Genomic DNA, 20,784 nt, shown 5'->3' with positions numbered 1-20,784 from the left:
AATACATTAATTAAATATTTCTTAATATTTTATATAATCATTTTTATTTTTTAAAACAATATTTTTATCATTTATGCTCTGGCAACGCATTATGTTATCCGTAACGAAACGTGTGGACACATTATTATCACTTTTCTGCAATAGAAAGTTATTATCTTGATGTAAGCCATTATTTATAGACACATACACAAGGTTACTTGTTATTAAATATCAATTTATTAATCCACTATTATTACTCGGTTTAAGAATTTCATCATTAAATAGACACATAAAATCTTTAATAGTAAGTATAGTACAATTAATATACAATTAATAAAACTTATTGCCTTTTTCCAAGTATCATGGTTTCCAATAAGTTTATATTTTCAGGCTGACCTTCAAAAACTACCGAAGTCGCACGTGATATTATGTCTTCTTAAAAATAGCTAGTTTTATAAGAAAAAAAAACCCAAAACATCACAGTGTGAACTCTTCACCCAACCGTTATTACATAAAGTAATACAAATATATAAATAACAACAATAATAATAAAATTATGTATAGACGATATATCGTGAAAACTCGGTTAGTCCATTTCAAAAATACGTAAGATCGGGAGACAGTAAGATCAAATCGCAGAAGAATCGTGTAACGTTTCTCTTAAAACGCATAAAATTTGCATCTGAAACAAATAAATATTAGTATAAACAATGAACTTACAGTTGACAATATTATTAACGAAACGAATCATGACCGAACGTAGCATTAGGGTAAGTTATTCTTCGGTTTATTACTTCTTTTGATTGCTTGTATACATCCAACTGTAAGAAAGAATTTATTGAGTAGCTAATAAAAGTACTTGCTGCAATAAACGCGATTGAGATTCCTGTGTCGCATTTTCTTCGATGCTATGTACCTGAGTTTCAAAATATTTTGAACATATTTGTTCGGACAGTAGATGTGTCCATTGAGAGAATAGGTTCTCTTATTGAAAAAATATTCAAAATGTTTTGAAATTTAGTAAAAATGTCGATTGCAAATGCGAATTTTGCTCGGAATTAAATTCTATTGCAGTCGGGATGGTAATAAATGACGCACAATTGTTAGAAAGTTTTGAGGAATAATCTTTGTCACGATATTTTTGAAACATAGGGATCGATATTTGCAATTATTTGTGGCCTGATGACTGTCACGTTTGGCGTGATCATGAAAAATAAACGGAAAGGGTGGAGCAGCTGTCAAGCAGAAAAGAATGAGACAGATGTTAAGCAGAGAGAAGTGGAATCGAAAATCAAATTCACAATAGGTATAGTTTATGTTTGGGGAAAAACTATTGGAAAATAAGCGATAAGATGGTTTTGAAGAATGTATCTTTCAACGAACGAATTTGAATATTTTAGATGACAAAAAACATAGTTCATTAGAAGATAAAGTTGATCACACAGTTATTCCCGATTTACAAGATCCGAAATGGATCTTAATCGGCAAAGTGACAAATTTGCACGCTTATCCATTGATCTCGGGCAAGGAATATGCCGTTGATGAATGCAAAGTGAACTATAAAGAGATGAACATGTTTGAGGAGAGCATACAGATGAAGTGTGATAGGTTGGTATGAATATACATTTATTTATTTCATGAATTATTCGCAGTACTATTGGAAGCGTGTAACATATCGTGTAATTTTGCGCGTTGTTACAAATGGTTGAATATTTAACGCAATTTATCTACATAAGCATGATTAACTTTCCTGTTAATGCACGGGTGTTTTGAATTTCGCATAAACCATCGAGCATTTCATCCACAGATTTTTATATACTAATTTGCCGATTTCCCATTTTCTGTAACGTGTCTCAAAAAAAGATGAAAAGGCATGAAACGGATGTAGAACGCTATATCATTTTGAATGTATATAGTACACAAGGTAATTGAAAACATGTGAGTACCATTATTGATTACAAACAGCACATGTCTATAGACAATAAAAATGTACTCAAAGTACATGAAAAAGAAAAACAAAATATAAAAGGCATAAAATAAATATTTGTGGTTTTAATAAAACGAAATATAAAATACACTACTTTTCTAATCAGGGTAGTCGTGAATGGATCACATTATACCACATCGATGTGTAGATGGTAGAAGACATGCATAGATGATATAAACGCATATTATAAACACTCAAAATGATGTAACGCTTATCTCCAGCTATTATTCTATCATATAAAGTCAGCAATCTAGTTATAGCAAATTCGGTCATTTATGCCAATGCATACTACAGCCATTTTCATAGCCTTATATTTCACTTTAATTTCATATTCAGATATTCGATGAGATAAAATGCTTTAATAAAACAATCAATACAGTATCCGAATATAAACCTAAGATGATCATAAATATAACAACAGACTATGAATATAGTCTGTTGTTATTATAGTTTTAATGCGCATTGGTGCGTTCTAATGCAAGCGATCATTAAGGGAATTTGTTATTAATATGTATAAATCTATGATTTAATCGATACGGGTTACGTATACTAAGTATCTTTATTATGTATCGGATATTTTCTAAAGCACAATAGAAAAATATTCGAGACTTAACAACTGTTACGGTAATGTTATGTATTGAAGTATCCAATAAGTATCCAGATATTTGATGCATTGATGAAAAATTATGCATTGGTAAAATGATTAAAAGAGTTCAACTCAATTAAAAAACACATTTCCTTATAATTTTACGATAAATAGGTCCGTAATTGCTTTGTCTTGCTTTAACTGGTCGGACGATGTTTGGTCTTGCATTAACCGGCTGGGCAGCATCACAGTCTTACTTTCAGATCGTTTTTAAGGATTTTTGAAGTCCTTTTTGTAGTTTGGGAACAATTGTGACGTTCCAGGGTGATCATAGTATATAATTTAGACTCGATGAACCAAATACTAGTATTAGAACCTATTTCGAATGGCTCTATATCCAATACAGTATCGGAGTACCCGCTTTTGATCGTTTTTAGAGGTTTTCGAGCCGTTTTTTGGGATTAGGTAAGAATTGCGACGTTTACGGGCAATTCTGGTCTTAGATTCGGATTTAGCGGATCAAAATATATGAGCAATCGTATTTTCTGTTGAAAATTTGGAATTTCTCATGATTTGATTGAAAATATATTATGGTTCTCGTGCGTCTTTAGGTATATTTAGTACCATCTGGAAGCCACCACTTTGAATTTCCGGAAAAGCCATGTTGCTTCTGAAAGTATTCGAGTAGACAAACAATTCAAGCTCTCATACGTTCCAATACGATGCGTCAATTTTTGAGGGCGCTGGTAATCCGGTTGACGCGGGACGTACCATATATCAGGTTGTCTAAAAAGTATTGAGTTTTTTGCTCACGAAATAACGTTAGTGTCCCAAATCTCAGGATATATGAGTCGCAGCAGGTCAGGCCTAACGTCATTTGACAGCTGACAGTTGAAGCTAGTAGACGTACAAAAAGTGTTGGAATTCTTATAATCAGACGTAAGGTATTGCGTCGTGAAAATGAATGAACTTTCCGCAAAACTGTGCTATATTTTACAATTTTATTTCGATAAAGGTGCAAATGCTGCGCAGGCCGGTGAAGAAATTTATGCTGTTTATGGGCAAAATACGTTATCAAAAGCAACAGCCAAAAGATGATTTAGTCGTCTTGGTTCTGGAAATTTCGATGTCCAGGATGCTCCTCGCAGTGGGCGACCAATCACAGAAAAAGTGGATGATACTTTGGCAAAAGTCGAACAAAACCGGCATGTAAGCAGTCATGACATCGTCAATGACCTAAACATCCATCACAATATAGTATTAAATCATTTGGAGAAAACTGGCTACAAAAAGAAGCTCGATGTTTAGGTGCCACATGATCTGACTCAAAAAAATGTACTCGATCGAATTTCTATCTGCGAATCTGTACTGAAACGTAACGAAGCGAACTATTTCTGAAGCGGTTGATCACGAGTGATGAAAAGTGGATAACCAAATTGTTGTCGCACAACAATGTGCGAAAAAGATCGTGGTTGAAGCGAGGCGAAGCTCCACAGTCTGTGGCAAGACCCACACGCCCAGGAAGATTATGTTTTGCGTCGGGTGGGATTGGGAAGGGCATCGTGCATCACGAGCTGCTGCCGCCAGGCAGACTCGGATCTGTATTGTCGATAATTAGCGCAATTGCACCTAGTAATTCAAAAAAACGACCAGAATTGGTCAACAGTAAGGGTGTATTATACTATGCTGACAACGCCAGACCGTATACATCTTTAACGACCCGTCAGAAATTGAGAGAACTTGGCTAGGAGGTTTTTATGCATCCACCCGGACCTGGCACCGTCAGACTATCATTTGTTTCTGTCTCTGCAGAACTCCTTAGGGGATCCTGGAGTCGTCTGTTTTACCGACACATTGATTCAATCTTCTCAAACATTATTCTTTTTATTAGCTGGACAGCTTGGAAAATTCTTTTGCACAATGAAAGTATTTATAATAACGAAGTTCGGAAGACAAAGTTTTATGTAAAATTCAATGAAAAATTACAAAATTACAGTTTTGTTATCATGTTTTGTGTCAGCTCGTAACTTTGCTTATTAATTATAAAAGTTCTGCAGTTTATCCATGCAAAAGCTTTTGCTTCCGGACTAGTCATAATATGAAAGAATAATACTGAAGTAACAGAAATGAGTTTAGAAGTCAGTGTAAAAAGAATAGTGTTTGAGAAAAATGTAATGCATACGGAATTGTGTTTGCTACATTTTTGGATAAAACAGAACAGTAGATTAGTTCTGCATAATGGATGGAGTTGCGGACAGACACAATCGTACTATCCTTGTCTGTTTCATGCATGGAATAATGTTATGACAAGGAAACTGTAATTGTTAAATTTTTCATTGAATTTTACATAAAACTTTGTCTTCCGGTCTTCGTTATTATAAATACTTTCATTGTGCAGAAGAATTTTTCAATCTGTACAGCTAATAAAAAGATTAGAGTTTGAAACTTTCTCGTATCTTTGTTCCCTCGATCGCACGCTCATTAGGTTGCATTCACAATCAGGCGGAAAACGTTGTTATATTTCACACGTATGTTGTACACACCAATCACAACCTCACATATAATGTCTTAAATTAAATTAGATATATATATACATATAAATATATATATATATATATATATAATTTAATTTATAACTTACGAAAGTTGTCCCAAAAGTAATGCACAGTTGGCTCTAACTAAAAAAATATTTATTGAAGAAGATACAAGTGATTACAGTACCTTCAATATAATCTCCTCCTTTATCAATGCACGCTTGCCAGCGGCGCGGAAGTGCTTGAATTCCGTTCAACGTCCCGTTCTTATTGAGCATCCGAATCTGTCGGGTCACTTCTCTTCGGAGCACTTCCAGCATCGGAAAACCCCCCGAAGGGGTTCCTTCATCTTGGGAAAGAGAAGTTAGGTGGGCTCAGATCAGGACTATGAGCTGGGTGGCGGAGCCGTTCCCAGCCGTATTTTTCGAAAAGTTCGATGACCGGTGCACCGATGTTTGCTCGGCTGACAAGAAGTGCGGTACCCACCGCGCCGCCACCTTTCGTTTACCTAGCACCTGTGTTAAAATGCGATGCGCGCTCGTTTTCGAGATTCCTGTCTCCGCCTCGATTTCTCTTACTGTGATTCTCCGATCTTCGTCGAGCAACGTTGCAATGATTGAAGCGTTTGTGTTGTCAGCTGTTACAGTAGACGGCCGCCCCGCACGCAGATCGTCTTCGATGCTTGTTCGACCTTCACGAAACTTCGTGTGCCACCTCTGTACTGTGCTACGACTCACAATAAACCTTCCACACGCTTCTTTTAACGCGGCTTGAATTTCGGGCATTTTTTCACCGCGCACTGTTTCGATGCGAATATACGCACGTTGCTCTGTTGCTGAAATCCGACCCGACGGACTGTTCTCGTTGTCTTTCCGAATTTTTGGCATTTTCCCTTTAAACGAATCCCACTACCATATGATATTACCATATGACAATACCAACGTGCTCTTGAGACTTCAATCTACACACTGACGTTTCGATCAGCTGTCTACGTTGCCTACAACGCCCGCTAGAGCGTGCTGTTCATTACTTTTGGGACAACCCTCGTATATATAGGGTCATCGAAAAGTATCGGTCTCCCCTAATATCTTCAGTTAGAATGCATTTTGGAGAAAATGTCCAATAGCAAAGTTGTATGGTTTCAAGCGGGGAGTAAAATGATGACCTTGACTTTGACCTTGACCATGTCCTTCAAGGTCATTTCAAGGTCAACCTTATTTTTTTAAATGGAACCCCCAATATTTTATTGCATATTCTTATAGCTTATCTCGAGAGCTTTCTAAAAGACTATAATAAAACATTTTTCATTAAGTACTTTTTGAGTTATAAAGGTTTGAAGTTAACAATTTTTTGACACAAAATGTAAAATATGTTGTAAAATATTATTTAGTTTTCAGTAATTATAACCTTAATACTTTTGTGCGCGAAATAATCAGACCAATTAATTGGTTTAAAGAAAATACATTAATAGAAAAGTATCGGCTCCCCCTAATATTTTCAGTAAGAATACATTTTGGAAAAATGTCCATTAGCAAAGGTGTATGGCTTCAAGCAGTTATGCTAGTAGGCTATGGCGGAAAACTGCCCGAAGATGATCGCGAGAAGCTGCTCGAATGCGTGATGTCCGAAAGCGTTAGTAGGAATCTGCTCGAAAACGTTGGCGGGGCCGATCTTTATTGTCTCACTCTCGCAGGCACCGATAGTAATACAAGCTCTTGAGCAAACAATGCGGATCACTGATTTGAATCTTTGATGCAGTGCTGTCTTCTTCTTAGCGAGCAGCAGTCACCTCGTGGACGAAAACGAACAGCCCCAAAAATTATTTCTGTAACAAAAGAAGCCATTGCGCTTCAATTGATTGTCCCAAACATCTTCATTTTGTTTCCAATAGCCCAGAATTTTTTCGTAAATATTATTAATTGATCTATTAGATTTTTAGTTGCTCAACGAGCTTTTTGCTAGTGTTGGTTGAAATACACAAATCGATAGTTGGACCAACACTTAATAGTTAGTATATTTCTCTACTTAATTATTTAGATCAATTTCCTATCACTTACCTGATTAATTCTTCTTTGCTCTATTAATTAAGAATGGCGGAGCTTTCTGAAAGAGATCGAATAACACTGTTAATGATGCGAGAATGGGGAGATCAACAAAGAGGGTATAAAACAGTAACGCGATTATTTAATGAAAATTTTCGGAATGGAAATAATAGGATCTCCAAAAGTACTGTAATACGTACTATTCAACGTTTCGAAGACATTGGTAGCGTTAAAAGCCGCCCAAGATCTGATAGACGTAAAACAGCAACAAATAATGATAAGGCATTAGATGTTTTACAGTCTTTCGTTGAAAGTGCCCACATTTCCATCAATCGCGTTGCACAAGAACACGAAATCGGTCATGCATCTGTCAGTAAAATTCTTAAATTGAATAAATGGCATCCACACAAACTTCATTTGGTCCAAGAGTTGTCCGAAGACGATTTTGATAGACGCATCGAATTTTGTAATCTTATGGTGGAGATGATTGTAGACGATCCTCTATTACTTAATAATATTGTTTTCTCTGATGAGGCAACATTTGAACTGACTGGAAATGTAAATAGACACAATTGTAGATACTGGAGTGACGTTAATCCTTACTGGAAAAGAGATAATCATACCCAATATCCACAAAAAGTTTACGTATGGACTGGTATTCTTAATGGTAGACCAGTTTGCCCTTTCTTCATTGAAGGTAATTTGACAGCACAAGTATACACAGTCATGCTTCGCGAACAAATTGTTCCAACTATTCGAGACATAGAAGCTGGTAAAAATATGGATGAAATTTATTTCCAACAAGATGGAGCTCCACCTCATTATGATGTCATTGTCCGTCAATATTTGAATGAGGTCTTTCAGGACAGGTGGATAGGGTGAAGGGGTCACATTGAGTGGCCACCTTGGTCTCCGGACTTGACCCCACTTGACTTTTTTTGTGGGGTTACTTGAAAAGTAAAGTTTATGTCATCAAGCCTCAAGATTTAAATGATTTAAGAGGGAGAATAACTCGAGAGATAGAACTAATACCGCCGGAAACGTTTCGGAATGCGGTTTCAGCTGTTTATAACAGATTGGCACATTGCCAGGCTGTTGAATGGCAACAATTTGAATATTTGTTGTGAATTGTTTGGTACAATTGAATATTTTGTCCAAGCTGACCAATTGAAATGAAATTCGCCTTAACTGGTCGGAATCACACACCACTCTTACCTTAACTGGCCGGATCACAGACCACTCTTGCCTTAACTGGTCGGAATCACACACCACTCTTGCCTTAACTGGCCGGAAGCACACACTACTTAACAAATTGTTAACTTCAAACCTTTATAACTCAAAAAGTACTTAATGAAAAATGTTTTATTATAGTGTTTTGGAAAGCTCTCGAAATAAACTATAAGAATATGCAATAAAATGTTGGGGGTTCTATTTAAAAAAATAAGGTTGACCTTGAAATGACCTTGAAAGACATGGTCAAAGTCAAAGTCAAGGTCATCATCTTACTCCCCGCTTGAAACCATACAACTTTGCTATTGGACATTTTCTCCAAAATGAATTCCAACTGAAAATATTAGGGGGGAAAAGTTCAGTTATTCCCGGCCACCGAAGGCAAAGCATCTTGTAACTCGGCCTGAGATTACAAGAGATGTTCAAAATGTTCCCCATTGACCGTTTGACAGTGTGTTTGACAGGTCAAGGTTGAAAACGTCATATCCGAACGTAAAATTTTTCAATCTTGACACTTTTAGGTCAAGAGTATAGATTTTCAGTCCCAAAAAGTCCGGTTTGACCTTAATAATAATCTTAACTCATGACCTTGAGAATAAGGGCAAGGTCACGGCTGAATGTCCCTCGTTGACCTCTATATTCTTATTCTTATGCGTAACATTGCACCCTAGCAGGTACATTTTCGAAGATATTCGCGTTTTCAGCCTAAAACAAGCTTAGACCTTTATGTGACCTTCACAGGTCAAATTTGGCAGTGTTCAAGGTCACATCCGAACGTAAAATTTTCCGCTCTTTTCATTTCTGGGGTAAAAAGTATGGGGTCCCATTTTAAAAAATTGACCTGATCTTGAAATGACCTACAAGATCATTGTCAAGGTCAAATCCAAGATCACTTTCAGACAGCCAGGAAAAAATCATAAAAACTTAGTACTTCGCATTTTTTCTAGGAGTCATATTTTTCGAGTTATTCTGCTTTTCCGGGACTTTTATAACACCCTGTATTATATTATATATATAATATATTATATATTATATAATGCTGATATAATATATTATATATTATATAATACTGAGCTGTGAAATTTTTATGAGGATATATAAATTTAAAATAAGTTCAATAACAGTTTAAAAAAAAATAATACGTTAGATTTATATGATTCGGTTGCTTACATACCGTTTCATTTTATTTTCACTCTCTCTCACACTCTCTTTCTCTCCCCCTTTCCTAAATTTCAAACTGCCTAAATTTCATACGCCTAATACATCGTATGTTGGAGTCGGATATTATACTCATATTACACTACAGGGATTATTTTTAAGATTTATAATATTTATTCTAAACTTTATATGAATCAGCTAAGATGGCGCGCGCGTAAATAACAGGGACAGAGAGGGACAGAGAGGGGGAGGAAGAGGGAGGGGGTAAGAGAGAGAGGTAGAAGGAGAGAGAGGAAGGGAGAGTGTGTGAGAGAGAGAGTGAGCGCGAGAGTGTGAGAGAGAGAGGAAAGGAGGGAGAGAGGGGGAGAGAGAAGGTGAGATAGGGGGAGGGAGAGAGGTTTGGGGATAGTAGGTGAGAGTAGGAGAGGGAGGGGTAGACAGAGAGGAGAGTATGAGGGAGAGAGTGTGAGAGAGAGGGAAGGAGGGAGAGAGGGAGGGAGGGAGAGGGAGGGAGAAGGAGGGAGAGAGAGGACAGTGTAAGGGAGACAGTGTGAGAAGGAGGGGGAGGGAGAGGGAGATGGGGTGAGTGTGAAAGAGGAAAGGAAGGGGGAGGGGTGCGAGGGGGGAGGGGGATGAGTGAGTGAAAAAGAAATTATAACGCAGGGCCGATTGTCAAAAAGTAGGGAACGTTATCATCTGTTATCGACGTTGGTGAATTTTGGTATACATGTGTATATACAGAGTGTCTTAAAAATGTCGGATCCCCCGGAAATCTTTGCAGGATCAAGTTTTCATGAAAAACTTTAAACACAAAAGTTGTAGAAAATCGAGTAACGAACTTGATGGTGACCTTGAATTTAACATTGGCCATGACCTTCATTTGGAAGTTAACATGCGTTTTTTAAATGAGAACCCTAATTTTTTATTACAATGTTTTTTTCCTCTCCCTTCCTCCCCCCCTCTCTCTTTCTCTCTCTCTCTCTCTCTCTCTCTCTCTCTCTCTCTCACTCTCTCACACTTTCTCCCTCACACTCTCCTCTCTCTCACACCTCTCTCTCTCTCTCTCTCTCTCTCTCTGTCTGTCTCTCTCTCTCTCTCTCTCCCCCCACACACTCTCCTCTCTCTCACGCTCTCCTCTCTCTTACACTCTCTCACTCACACTCTCCCTCTCTCACACTCTTTCTCTGTCACACTTTTTCTCTGTCACATTCCCTGTTTCTCACATTCTCTCTCCCACAATTTTTCTCTCACATACTCTTTCTCACAAAATCTCTCTCTCATACTCTCTCTCTCTCTCTCTCTCACTCTCTCTCACACACTCTCTCTCTCTCTCTCTCCCTCTCTCTCTCTCTCTCTTTCTCTTTCTCTCTCCCTCTCTCTCTCTCTCTCTCTCACACTGTCTGTCTCTTACACTCTCCCTTTCTCACACTCTCTCCCTCTCTCTCTTCCTCTCTCTCTCTCACACTTTATCAGAGCCCTTTCGCATAATCAAAATACGTGCAAAGATGAAGCGAAACATTGCCATGCAATAGGATTTGAAATTCAGTCCAGTCAGTGCGACATAAATTTTCAATTATACATAAAGTTTTTCTAGGCTGATATAGAATATTAATTTCATATTGAGCAGTGCTCCGTTTCATATTTCCACACATGTACTTTACCTTTATAAAAGAATTCTCAATTCGGCGCATCGAATGCGACGTAAACTTTGCAAGAAACAGCAGTGTCCTATCGCAATAGTTTCTCATCATTTTTCCAAGATGTTTCTTATTACTCTTTTTTATTTTCGTACGAATATTTATTATGCGAAGCGAAAAGGTTTTCAATTTGGTACAGCCAGGGCGATATAAACTTTGCAAGAAGGACTCGTTGTCCTAATCGCAATAGTTACTCATCGTTTTTCTCAGATGATTTGCATTATTCCACCTTATATTGGCAGGAATATTCACTGTACGAAAATGTTTCCGTACTGCTAGTACAACGTAAACTTGACAAAAGAAGTCGTGGACACGATAAAGTGAGAAGCCGATTTACGTGAACATAAGCATACTGTTTCTGAAGAATCATTTTCTTGTAATAATATTCATTGTTCAAATTATTCTCTATTATGTTATACTATATATATCAGGTGTAGTAAAAAGAGATCCATTATTTCTGCATGAAATTGAAGGCTTTAATTACCATAGTTAGAATGATCCGATTTAGGTCAAATATGCGCCGTTTTGTTCGATAACTTGTTGCCATTTTGAAGGTAATTTCATTATGCCTCTCTCATAGAAGCCCTCGTCCCTATTGGCAAAAAATTGAAACAGTCGATTTTCACAAGCCTCTCTTGAAGCGAATTTTTCACCAGCAAAATTGTTCGCCATGGACAGGAACAGATGGTAATCACTTGGTGCCAGGTCGGGACTATAAGGTGGATGCATAAGAACCTCCCAACCAAGCTCCCGGAGCTTCTGGCGAGTCACTATCGATGTGTGTGGCCTGGCGTTGTCCTGATGGAACATAATTCCTCTCCTATTGGCCAAAGCTGGCCGCTTCTGGGCGATTGCTTCCTTCAGACGGTCCAATTGTTGACAGTACAGTTCCGAGTTAAGAGTTTTGCCGTAGGGGAGCAGCTTATAGTAGATAATTCCCTGCCAATCCCACCAAACACACAGCAGAACTTTCCTGGCCGTCAATCCTGGCTTGGCCACCGTTTCCGCCGGCTCACCGCGATTCGACCACGACCGTTTTCGCTTGACGTTGTCGTAAGTGATCCACTTTTCATCACTAGTGACCAACCGCTTCATAAATGGGTCGATTTTGTTGCGATTCAGCAGCGATTCGCAGATGGAAATTCGGTCCATGAGGCTTTTTTGCGTTAACTCGTGCACCCATCGAGCTTCTTTTTGTATCCAGCCTTATTCAAATGGTTCCAAACGGTTTTTTGTGCAATCTTTAGCTCTTGGACAATCGAAACAGTGCTTACATGACGGTCGGACTCGACAATGTCCATGATTTTATCGATATTTTCGACAATTGGCCTTCCAGTGCGTGGTGCATCTTTGACATCGAAATTACCGGAACGGAATCGACGAAATCAAAATTGCGCGTGATTGGCTGTTACAGTATCAGGACCATAAACACTATTCACATTTTCAGCCGCCTGGCTTGCGTTTTCGCCTTTATCGAAGAAAAACTGTAAAATATAGCGTATTTTCTCTTTGCTAGTGTCCATCTTTGACGCGCGCTCAAACAAAACTGAGTCAACTAATCACAAAACTGTCAGAAAAGTTTTTTTAGTACGAAATCTCATCTTTCTAACGCCATCTAGTGGAACCCGATCGGACTTATACAACGCGAGATATAGATAACTAAAGCCATTTATTGGAAAAATAATGGATTTGTTTTTACTACACCTGATATATCAGCAAGTCGAAGAATCCGAGAAGCAGCAGCAAAATGCATATTTCGGAGAGAAGGCAAATATCGGCAGCGTTGCATGCACATTCATATAAGATCTGTGTGTAGAAAAGTCGAAATGACAATGTACACATATATTTATCCGAAGTCTGTGAGAAAAGATATATATGGAAAAATGCGATGAAAGGATAGCGTGATCGCATCAGCGCTTATCCGGCAATAGTATTTACTATTAGGTGCGCAACTAAGTTCTCGCTGTTTTTTTTATGAAAATGCAACTTTATTGTGAAAAAATGGTTACAAATGAATCATTCAAAATATTGCCCATCGCTAGCGACAACTTTTTCCCATCTTTCTGGCAGAGCTCGAATACCGTCACGGTAGAAGTGTTCGTCTTTTGAGGCTATCCGAATCAAGCCATTTTGAGATGTCTTCGTATGAGCGGAACTGCTGATTAGCCAGACCATGTGCCATCGAACGGAACAAGTAATAATCGGACGGCGCAATATCTGGGGAATATGGCGGATGGGGTAGGACTTCCTATTTGAGCGTTTCTAAGTAGGTTTTAACGGGTTTGGCAACGTGAGGCCGAGCGTTGTCATGTTGTAGAATCACTTTTTCGTGCCTCTGCTCGTATTGTGGCCGCTTTTTGCGCAGTGCTCGGCTCAATCGCATCAATTGAGTTCGATACCGTTCCCCAGTGATGGTTTCATTCGGTTTCAACAGCTCATAATAAATAACACCGCCCTGGTCCCACCAAATACACAGCAAAACCTTCGCAGCGTGAATATTCGGCCGAGCCGACGACGTAGAAGCATGACCGGGCAGTCCCCATGATTTTGTTCTCTTTGGGTTGCTGTAATGAATCCATTTTTCATCACCCGTAACGATGCGATGAAAAAAACCCTTCCTTTTTTGCCGCTGGAGCAGTTGTTCACAGGCGAAAAAACGACGCTCAACGTCTCTTGGCTTCAAATCATAAGGAACCCAAGTTCCTTGTTTTTTAATCATTCCCAACGCATGCAATCGCTTGGAAATGGCTTGGCGGGTAACTCCTAATGCTGAAGCAAGCTCTTTTTGTGTTTGGCACGGATCCTCATCGAGCAATGCCTCCAATTCAGCGTCTTCGAAGGTTTTTGGCCTTCCTTCACGCGAACGGTCGTCAACATCGAAATCACCGTCTTTGAAGCGACGGAACCAATCACGGCACGTTGTTTCACTTAGAGCAGCATCTCCATAAACTTTTTGGAGTTCTCGATGCGCTTCAGCCGCCGTTTTCTTCGAATGAAAGAAGAAAAGCAACACTTCCCGCAAATGACGATTATTTGGCACAAAATCAGACATTTTCACACAACCAAAAGTATATGACGCAAAAACAAAATCACTAATGTGTCAAAGCGGTTTGTTTACCATATGTCTAAGCTTGGTTCATGACGTTTTGGTTATGTCACAATCGACCAGCACTTACTACTGGAGCCATCTCTTGAAAAACAGCGGGAACTTAGTTGCGAACCTAATATATAAATACTATGTAAATATATATACACATTGTGTATCAAAATTCACTAACGTCGATAACAGATGATAACGTTTCCTACTTTTTGACGATCGCCTCTACGTTACCGACGCTTTGCAAGTTCGTTGACGACTCCAGCATTCCCTTAAGTTAGTTTCAAAAGAGGCCTGTGAAAACCACGTGTCACAATTTTTTGACCAGAAACTACAAAAGTTCTATAGCGACGGGATTATGGTATTGCCGGAAAAATGGCAGAAGGTCATCAAACAAAATGGTGCATATGTGGTTTCATAATGTTATTTTCAAATAACAATAAACGTATTGTCAATTTTAACCTCCAAAGGCTCAATACTTTTTAGACAACCTAATATGTAATATTTCTATTATATATATTGGGCACTTGAATAAGTTCTCCCTGTTTCCCGACAGATGGTATTATCTTAGCCTTTTGCAATCGGGCAATACTACAGCCAACTTCATTATGAAGCTCCACTATTAGGCCCGAAGTGACAGTACATGTTATTCCGCCAAAGCGTAAACAACATATTTTTTCATAGCGTTAAACACGACGAATTTCGTCCCAAAAAAAGAATATTTGCGGGGAATTTTACTGCATTACTTATTTCAAAAAAAATCTGCAGCTGAAGCACATAGAATTCTTGTGGAGACTTACGGCGACCATGCTCCGTCGGAAACAACATGCAGAGACCGGTTTTAACGCTTTAAAAATAATGATTTTGATGTTGAAGATAAAGAACACTCTGGCGCACCAAAAAAGTTTGAAGACAAAGAATTGGAAGCATTACTCGATGAAGACCTATGTCAGACGCAAAATGAACTTGCAGAATCATAAGGAGTTGATCACACAACCACAAAGTTGCCAAACGTTTAAAAGCATTAGGAATGATTCAAAAGCAAGGAAATTGGGTGCCGTACGAATTGAAGCCAAGAGACGTCGAACGGCGTTTTTCACGTGTGAACAGCTGCTCCAACGGCAGGAAAGGAAAGGTTTTTTGCATCGTATCGTGACTGGCGATGAAAAGTGGATACACTACGATAACTCGAAGCGTAGAAAATTGTGGGGTAAGCCCGGCCATGCATGAATATCGACCGCAAAGCCGAATATCCATGGTTCCAAGCTCATGTTTTGTATTTGGTGGGATCAGCTGGGTGTAGTATTTTATGAGCTCCTTAAATCCAACGAAACCATCACGGGAGATCGCTATCGACTACAATTGATGCGTTTGAGCCGGGCATTGAAGGAAAAACGGCCGCAATACGAGGAGAGATATTACAACTTTGCAGCATGACAATACTCGGCCACATGTTGCAAAACCAGTCAAAACCTAATTGGAAACGCTCAAATGGGAAGTCCTACCCCACCCGCCGTATTCACCGGACATTGCTCCTTCCGATTAGCACTTGTTCCGATCGATGACTCATGGCCTGGCTGAGCAGCGCTTCCATTCTTATGAAGATGCCAAAGAATGGGTCGATTCATGGATAACCTCAAAAGATGAGCTGCAAAATTACTTTGTCGTATCTCTCCTCGTATTGCGTAGGCCGTTTTTCCTTCAATACTCGGCTCAAACGTATCAATTGTAGTTGATAGCGATCTCCCGTGATGGTTTCGTTGGATTTAAGGAGCTCATAAAATACTACACCCAGCTGATCCCACCAAATACAAAACATGAGCTTGGAACCATGGATATTCGGCTTTGCCGTCGATATTCATGCATGGCCGGGCTTACCCCACAATTTTCTACGCTTCGAGTTATCGTAGTGTATCCACTTTTCATCGCCAGTCACGATACGATGCAAAAAATCTTTCCTTTCCTGCCGTTGGAGCAGCTGTTCACACGTGAAAAAATGCCGTTCGACGTCTCTCGGTTTCAATTTGTACTACACCCAATTTCCTTGCTTTTGAATCATTCCTAATGCTTTTAAACGTTTGGCAACTGTTGTGTGATCAACTCCTAATGATTCTGCAAGTTCATTTTGCGTCTGACATAGGTCTTCATCGAGTAATGCTTCCAATTCTTCGTCTTCAAACTTTTTCGGTGTGCCAGAGTGTTCTTTATCTTCAACATCAAAATCATTATTTTTAAAGCATCTAAACCAATCTCTGCATGTTGTTTCCGGCAGAGCATGGTCACCGTAAGTCTCCACAAGAATGTGCTTCAGCTGCAGATTTTTTTTTTAAAAGTAATACAGTAAAATTCCTCGCAAATACTTTTTTTTTGGGATGAAATTCGACATGTTTAACGCTATGAAAAAATATGTTATTTACTCTTCGGCAGAATAACATATACTATCACTTCGAACCTAATGGTGGAGCTTCACAATGAAGTTGGCTGTAGTATTGCCCGATTGCAAAAAGTCTAAGATAACATCATCTGTCGGGAAACAGCGAGAACTTATTCAAGTCCCCAATAAATCTTACTATATCATAATCTACCGGAAATAACAATTTTTATTCTATACCGATAGATCATTCGTAGTATTCGATAATTTAACCAAATATATAATAACCTCCAAGACTATCCCAACGTTGAGTGAGGTGAGCTTATCATTCGAACACAATCACTTAATATTACAAGCCGCAAAGATGCCCACTTTATGCACCGAGTTAAACCAATCAGCAATCGTCAAGTGTGATTATTGGTGTAGCACCAAAATGATAACAGTTCCCAGATTAATTTGTATTGATTGCGGCGACGAAGCTGCCAAATGGCTTTCCAGGTAAAACTTCATCAATGACAATTCATCTATGATATTTTATATCATTTATATCGTTTTATATCTGTACGTTATATGATATGAGTAATGTAAATTACAGATTTTTAAAAGAGAAAGATGATGGTGTACGCTTAGGATATATTACAAATTCTTTGTATTTAATGAGCACATTCTGGCACACTTGGGCAAGAGATTGCATAATATATCGAAAATCATTGCGAAATGAATACAATTTGGTAATTAATATAATTCACTAATATGTTGAATGCCATAATGATCACCGATTAGAGTAACTATATATACAGGGTGCACGATTTATCTGAAGACATTGAAATATCTCGAGAACTATGCATTGGATAAAAAAAAGTGGTTAATGAAAGTTGTTAGTCTCGAAGGGGGACATCCAATGATACCAAACTCGACCTCTCACCTCACCCCCTGGGGGTGGGGGTTGGGGGCAACTTTGAAATGTTAAATGGAAACCCCCATTTTTTATTGCAGATACGGATTCTACGCCACAAAATACGTAAATTTTGTCCGAAACTTTTTTTTTTATTTGCGATAGATGGCGCTGTAATTTTCGCAAAAAATTATATTTTCCGCAATTCTCCAGAAATGATCATTGGATTGAGAAATAAAAAATACCTGTTCAATATTTTTAAAGAACATAATAAAAGTTATTTCCCCCCCATCCTCTCGGGGTAGGGTGAGTGATAACGTTCCAATCTGAAATGGGAACCCGAATCGAAGAGGGAACTGCTCGACGCGCCACTGTGGGTATATGGCGAACTACGGCTTATTATAAAAAATTGTTTCAATGAAAAAAATTGTTTCAATAAAAATTTCACGTACAATCTAATTCTGCAATGAAAAATGTGGGTCCCCATTTGAGATTTGAACGTTATCACCCACCCTACCCCGAGAGGATGGGGGGGAATAACTTTTATTATGTTCTTTAAAAATATTGAACAGGTATTTTTTATTTCTCAATCCAATGATCATTTCTGGAGAATTGCGGAAAATACAATTTTTTGCGATTACAGCGCCATTTATCGCGAATCAAAAAAAAAGTTTCGGACAAAATTTACGTATTTTGTGGCGTAGAATCCATATCTGCAATAAAAAATGGGGGTTTCCATTTAAGATTTCAAAGTTGCCCCCAACCACCAGGGGGTGGGGTGGGAGGTCGGGTTTGGTATCATTAGATGTCCCCCTTCGAGACTAACAACTTTCATTAACCACTTTTTTTTATCCAATGCATAGTTCTCGAGATATTTCAATGTCTTCAGATAAATCGTGCACCCTGTATAATGGCATTATGTCGTACTTAATCATAAGTATTATGAAGAATAACTAATTACATTTCTAAAAAAATTGTCTGTAGAAAATCGATGAGACAAAATGAAAGATATATGCATCTTAAATTATATTTATTTATCACTAATCTTTAGTTATTTAATTGTCAGTTATGTCTATTTAATATTAATGGAAATCAACGTAGAGAAAGAGCATAGTCAATGCATGAAATAGTTATAAAAAGCGCGCACACATACACAAGAGATCTATATCATATATTTCTTATTAATTTGATGATATTTATAATCAAGCTATGAATGTTGCGTAAAAATCTAAGAGAAAAACTTGACATTTTAATAAAAATTAATATACCCAACATTTATATGTTATGTTATGTATCTTATTATATTAATTTTCAATATCATAATATAAAATAAGTGATATACGATTAAATGAAATAAATGATATCAATTCTTCCTTTTTTCAGGATCCATTTGTAAATATATTAAACAGCATATTAATATCGACGGTCCAGTATGAAAAAATGTCTGAAAAATTTGAAACATATGGACAGGACATGAAGTACTGTCCGAACATCATCATTTCCACTTCAAATCTCTATATAGGAAAAATATGGAAATGGATTAAAATTGGCAATGTAATAATCAAGAATAGCTCATTGTATCAAACATGGCCGAAGTAATTATATACATGTGTATTATTGTTCGTATTTCTCTTGCATCTATTTACTTCCCAATTAATTTTATATACCTTTTACTAATTAAAATTAATCATGTATTTTGAAACTTTATGACGAATATGAAAGAATAATAATTGACTTTTATCAACATATGTATCATTTCTTTGGTTTAGATGCAATCAATTGGAAATGAAACAAAATGCAAAATTTTTCGCGATAGGAGTTAATTGCGAGGTGCACCTTTCGGGAAAGATCAAACTAAATGACGATGTCTTCGTTCATTTTCATGAATATAAGAAATAAAGTATAATGAAAATGTTTCTTTGTGAAAGAGTTCTTTCTGCTTACCATAATACTTTCGACATATATTATTAATAATATAATTATTAATATAATTATAATTATTAATAAATTTATTTATATATATATATATAACATGATTATTAATACAATTAATAAAAATATAATTATAGTTTCTTTAATTAAAATTATAATTATAATATTAATACGTATTTATAATTTAAAATTTATGCTGATTGTTTTTATCTCACTTTATATGATTCGAAAATTATATGTAAATAGCATAATCTTTTTATAAAGTCTTATTTATTTTAATCAGAAATTCAGAAATTTTAATACTAAGTCGAGATCATAGCAATTTTTTAATTACATATTATTAAAATTTGCTAGTGATTTCGCGATGATTTCGGTTTTTTAAACTTATAAGTAGATGTGCTTGTGACACAAATTTATTATCTGTTTTCGATTTTGTCAGATTACCATAAATTTGCGTTAAATTTGTATTGTTAGACGAAAAGCAATCCTTTATTTTAAATCTAAGTTTTAGTTATAATTGGAATGTAATATTTAATTATTCTACGTAAACAAAATTGTTCCATGTAATCTTTACTGTTTAAATAAATAAAAATCCTTGTGATATTTTGATATAATCGTATATTTATAAGAGTCTTAATTATCTATTTATTTATTTTAAATACTCGATTGATACGAGTATGCTGAACAAGTGTATATTGCCTCTATATGTCTTTTCATTATATTTTCTAAACATATTTTTTTAATTTACTTAATATTAATTCGATGGAAAATACAATTATAATAAATATAAATTATGTATTTCAGATTTCTTTGATTTTCGGATATACTAAAGAGCAAAATTTTTAATTATGTGTATTTTAAACTACACGTAGAGGTTTCAAGTAGTTTCAAATAGTCCAATACAAGATATAGCACTTTAAAATATTGCAGTCTTATCCTGCATTATGTTAAGCTGCTTTTATTTCAAACTTCATCTGTATTATTTTTTTTTGTTTATAATTCTCACATTTATTTGAGCTACTTTCTGCAAAAATATTCTCCAAATTATTTTCTCCAATAAATTGATGAATCTATCGCATTAAGAGACACGATAATGCTTCAAGTGTGAAACGGAGCTGGTAGTATTATGCAATGCCTGTAATTACTAGGTGCGCAACTAAATTTCCGGGTTTTTTGATCAATGAAAAATGGAAAATTTCAAGAGAAATACAAAAAATGATTTATTCAAAGTATCGTCCCTCGCTAGCTACACATTTTTGCCATCTCTCTGGCAATA

The 20,784-nt window shown here is 36.9% G+C and overlaps 1 protein-coding gene across 2 annotated transcripts; it reads left to right on the top strand.

Moving 5' to 3' along the window:
- The first annotated feature begins 535 nt into the window (after positions 1 to 535).
- Positions 536 to 19,530, top strand: LOC105191277 (mitochondrial amidoxime-reducing component 1). 2 transcript variants are annotated; one of them, XM_025305050.1, is made up of 7 exons: positions 536 to 749; positions 1,132 to 1,285; positions 1,380 to 1,587; positions 16,928 to 17,179; positions 17,277 to 17,412; positions 18,960 to 19,171; positions 19,346 to 19,530. In XM_025305050.1, the coding sequence occupies exons 1-7, from the start codon at positions 690 to 692 to the stop codon at positions 19,473 to 19,475; spliced, it is 1,152 nt and encodes a 383-aa protein (XP_025160835.1). In that variant the 5' UTR covers positions 536 to 689; the 3' UTR covers positions 19,476 to 19,530. The 2 variants fall into 2 exon arrangements, with proteins under 2 accessions (XP_025160835.1, XP_025160837.1); XM_025305052.1 differs by having other exon boundaries at positions 18,960 to 19,195; positions 19,346 to 19,412.
- The last annotated feature ends 1,254 nt before the right edge of the window (positions 19,531 to 20,784 follow it).

The sequence above is a fragment of the Harpegnathos saltator genome, unplaced genomic scaffold, assembly GCF_003227715.2.
Source record: "Harpegnathos saltator strain DR-91 unplaced genomic scaffold, Hsal_v8.6 scaffold67, whole genome shotgun sequence".
NCBI classification, from domain to species: Eukaryota; Metazoa; Arthropoda; class Insecta; order Hymenoptera; family Formicidae; genus Harpegnathos; species Harpegnathos saltator.
The sequence above is the reverse complement of the archived record's forward strand: the minus strand, read 5'-3'. Positions and strand labels throughout refer to the sequence as shown.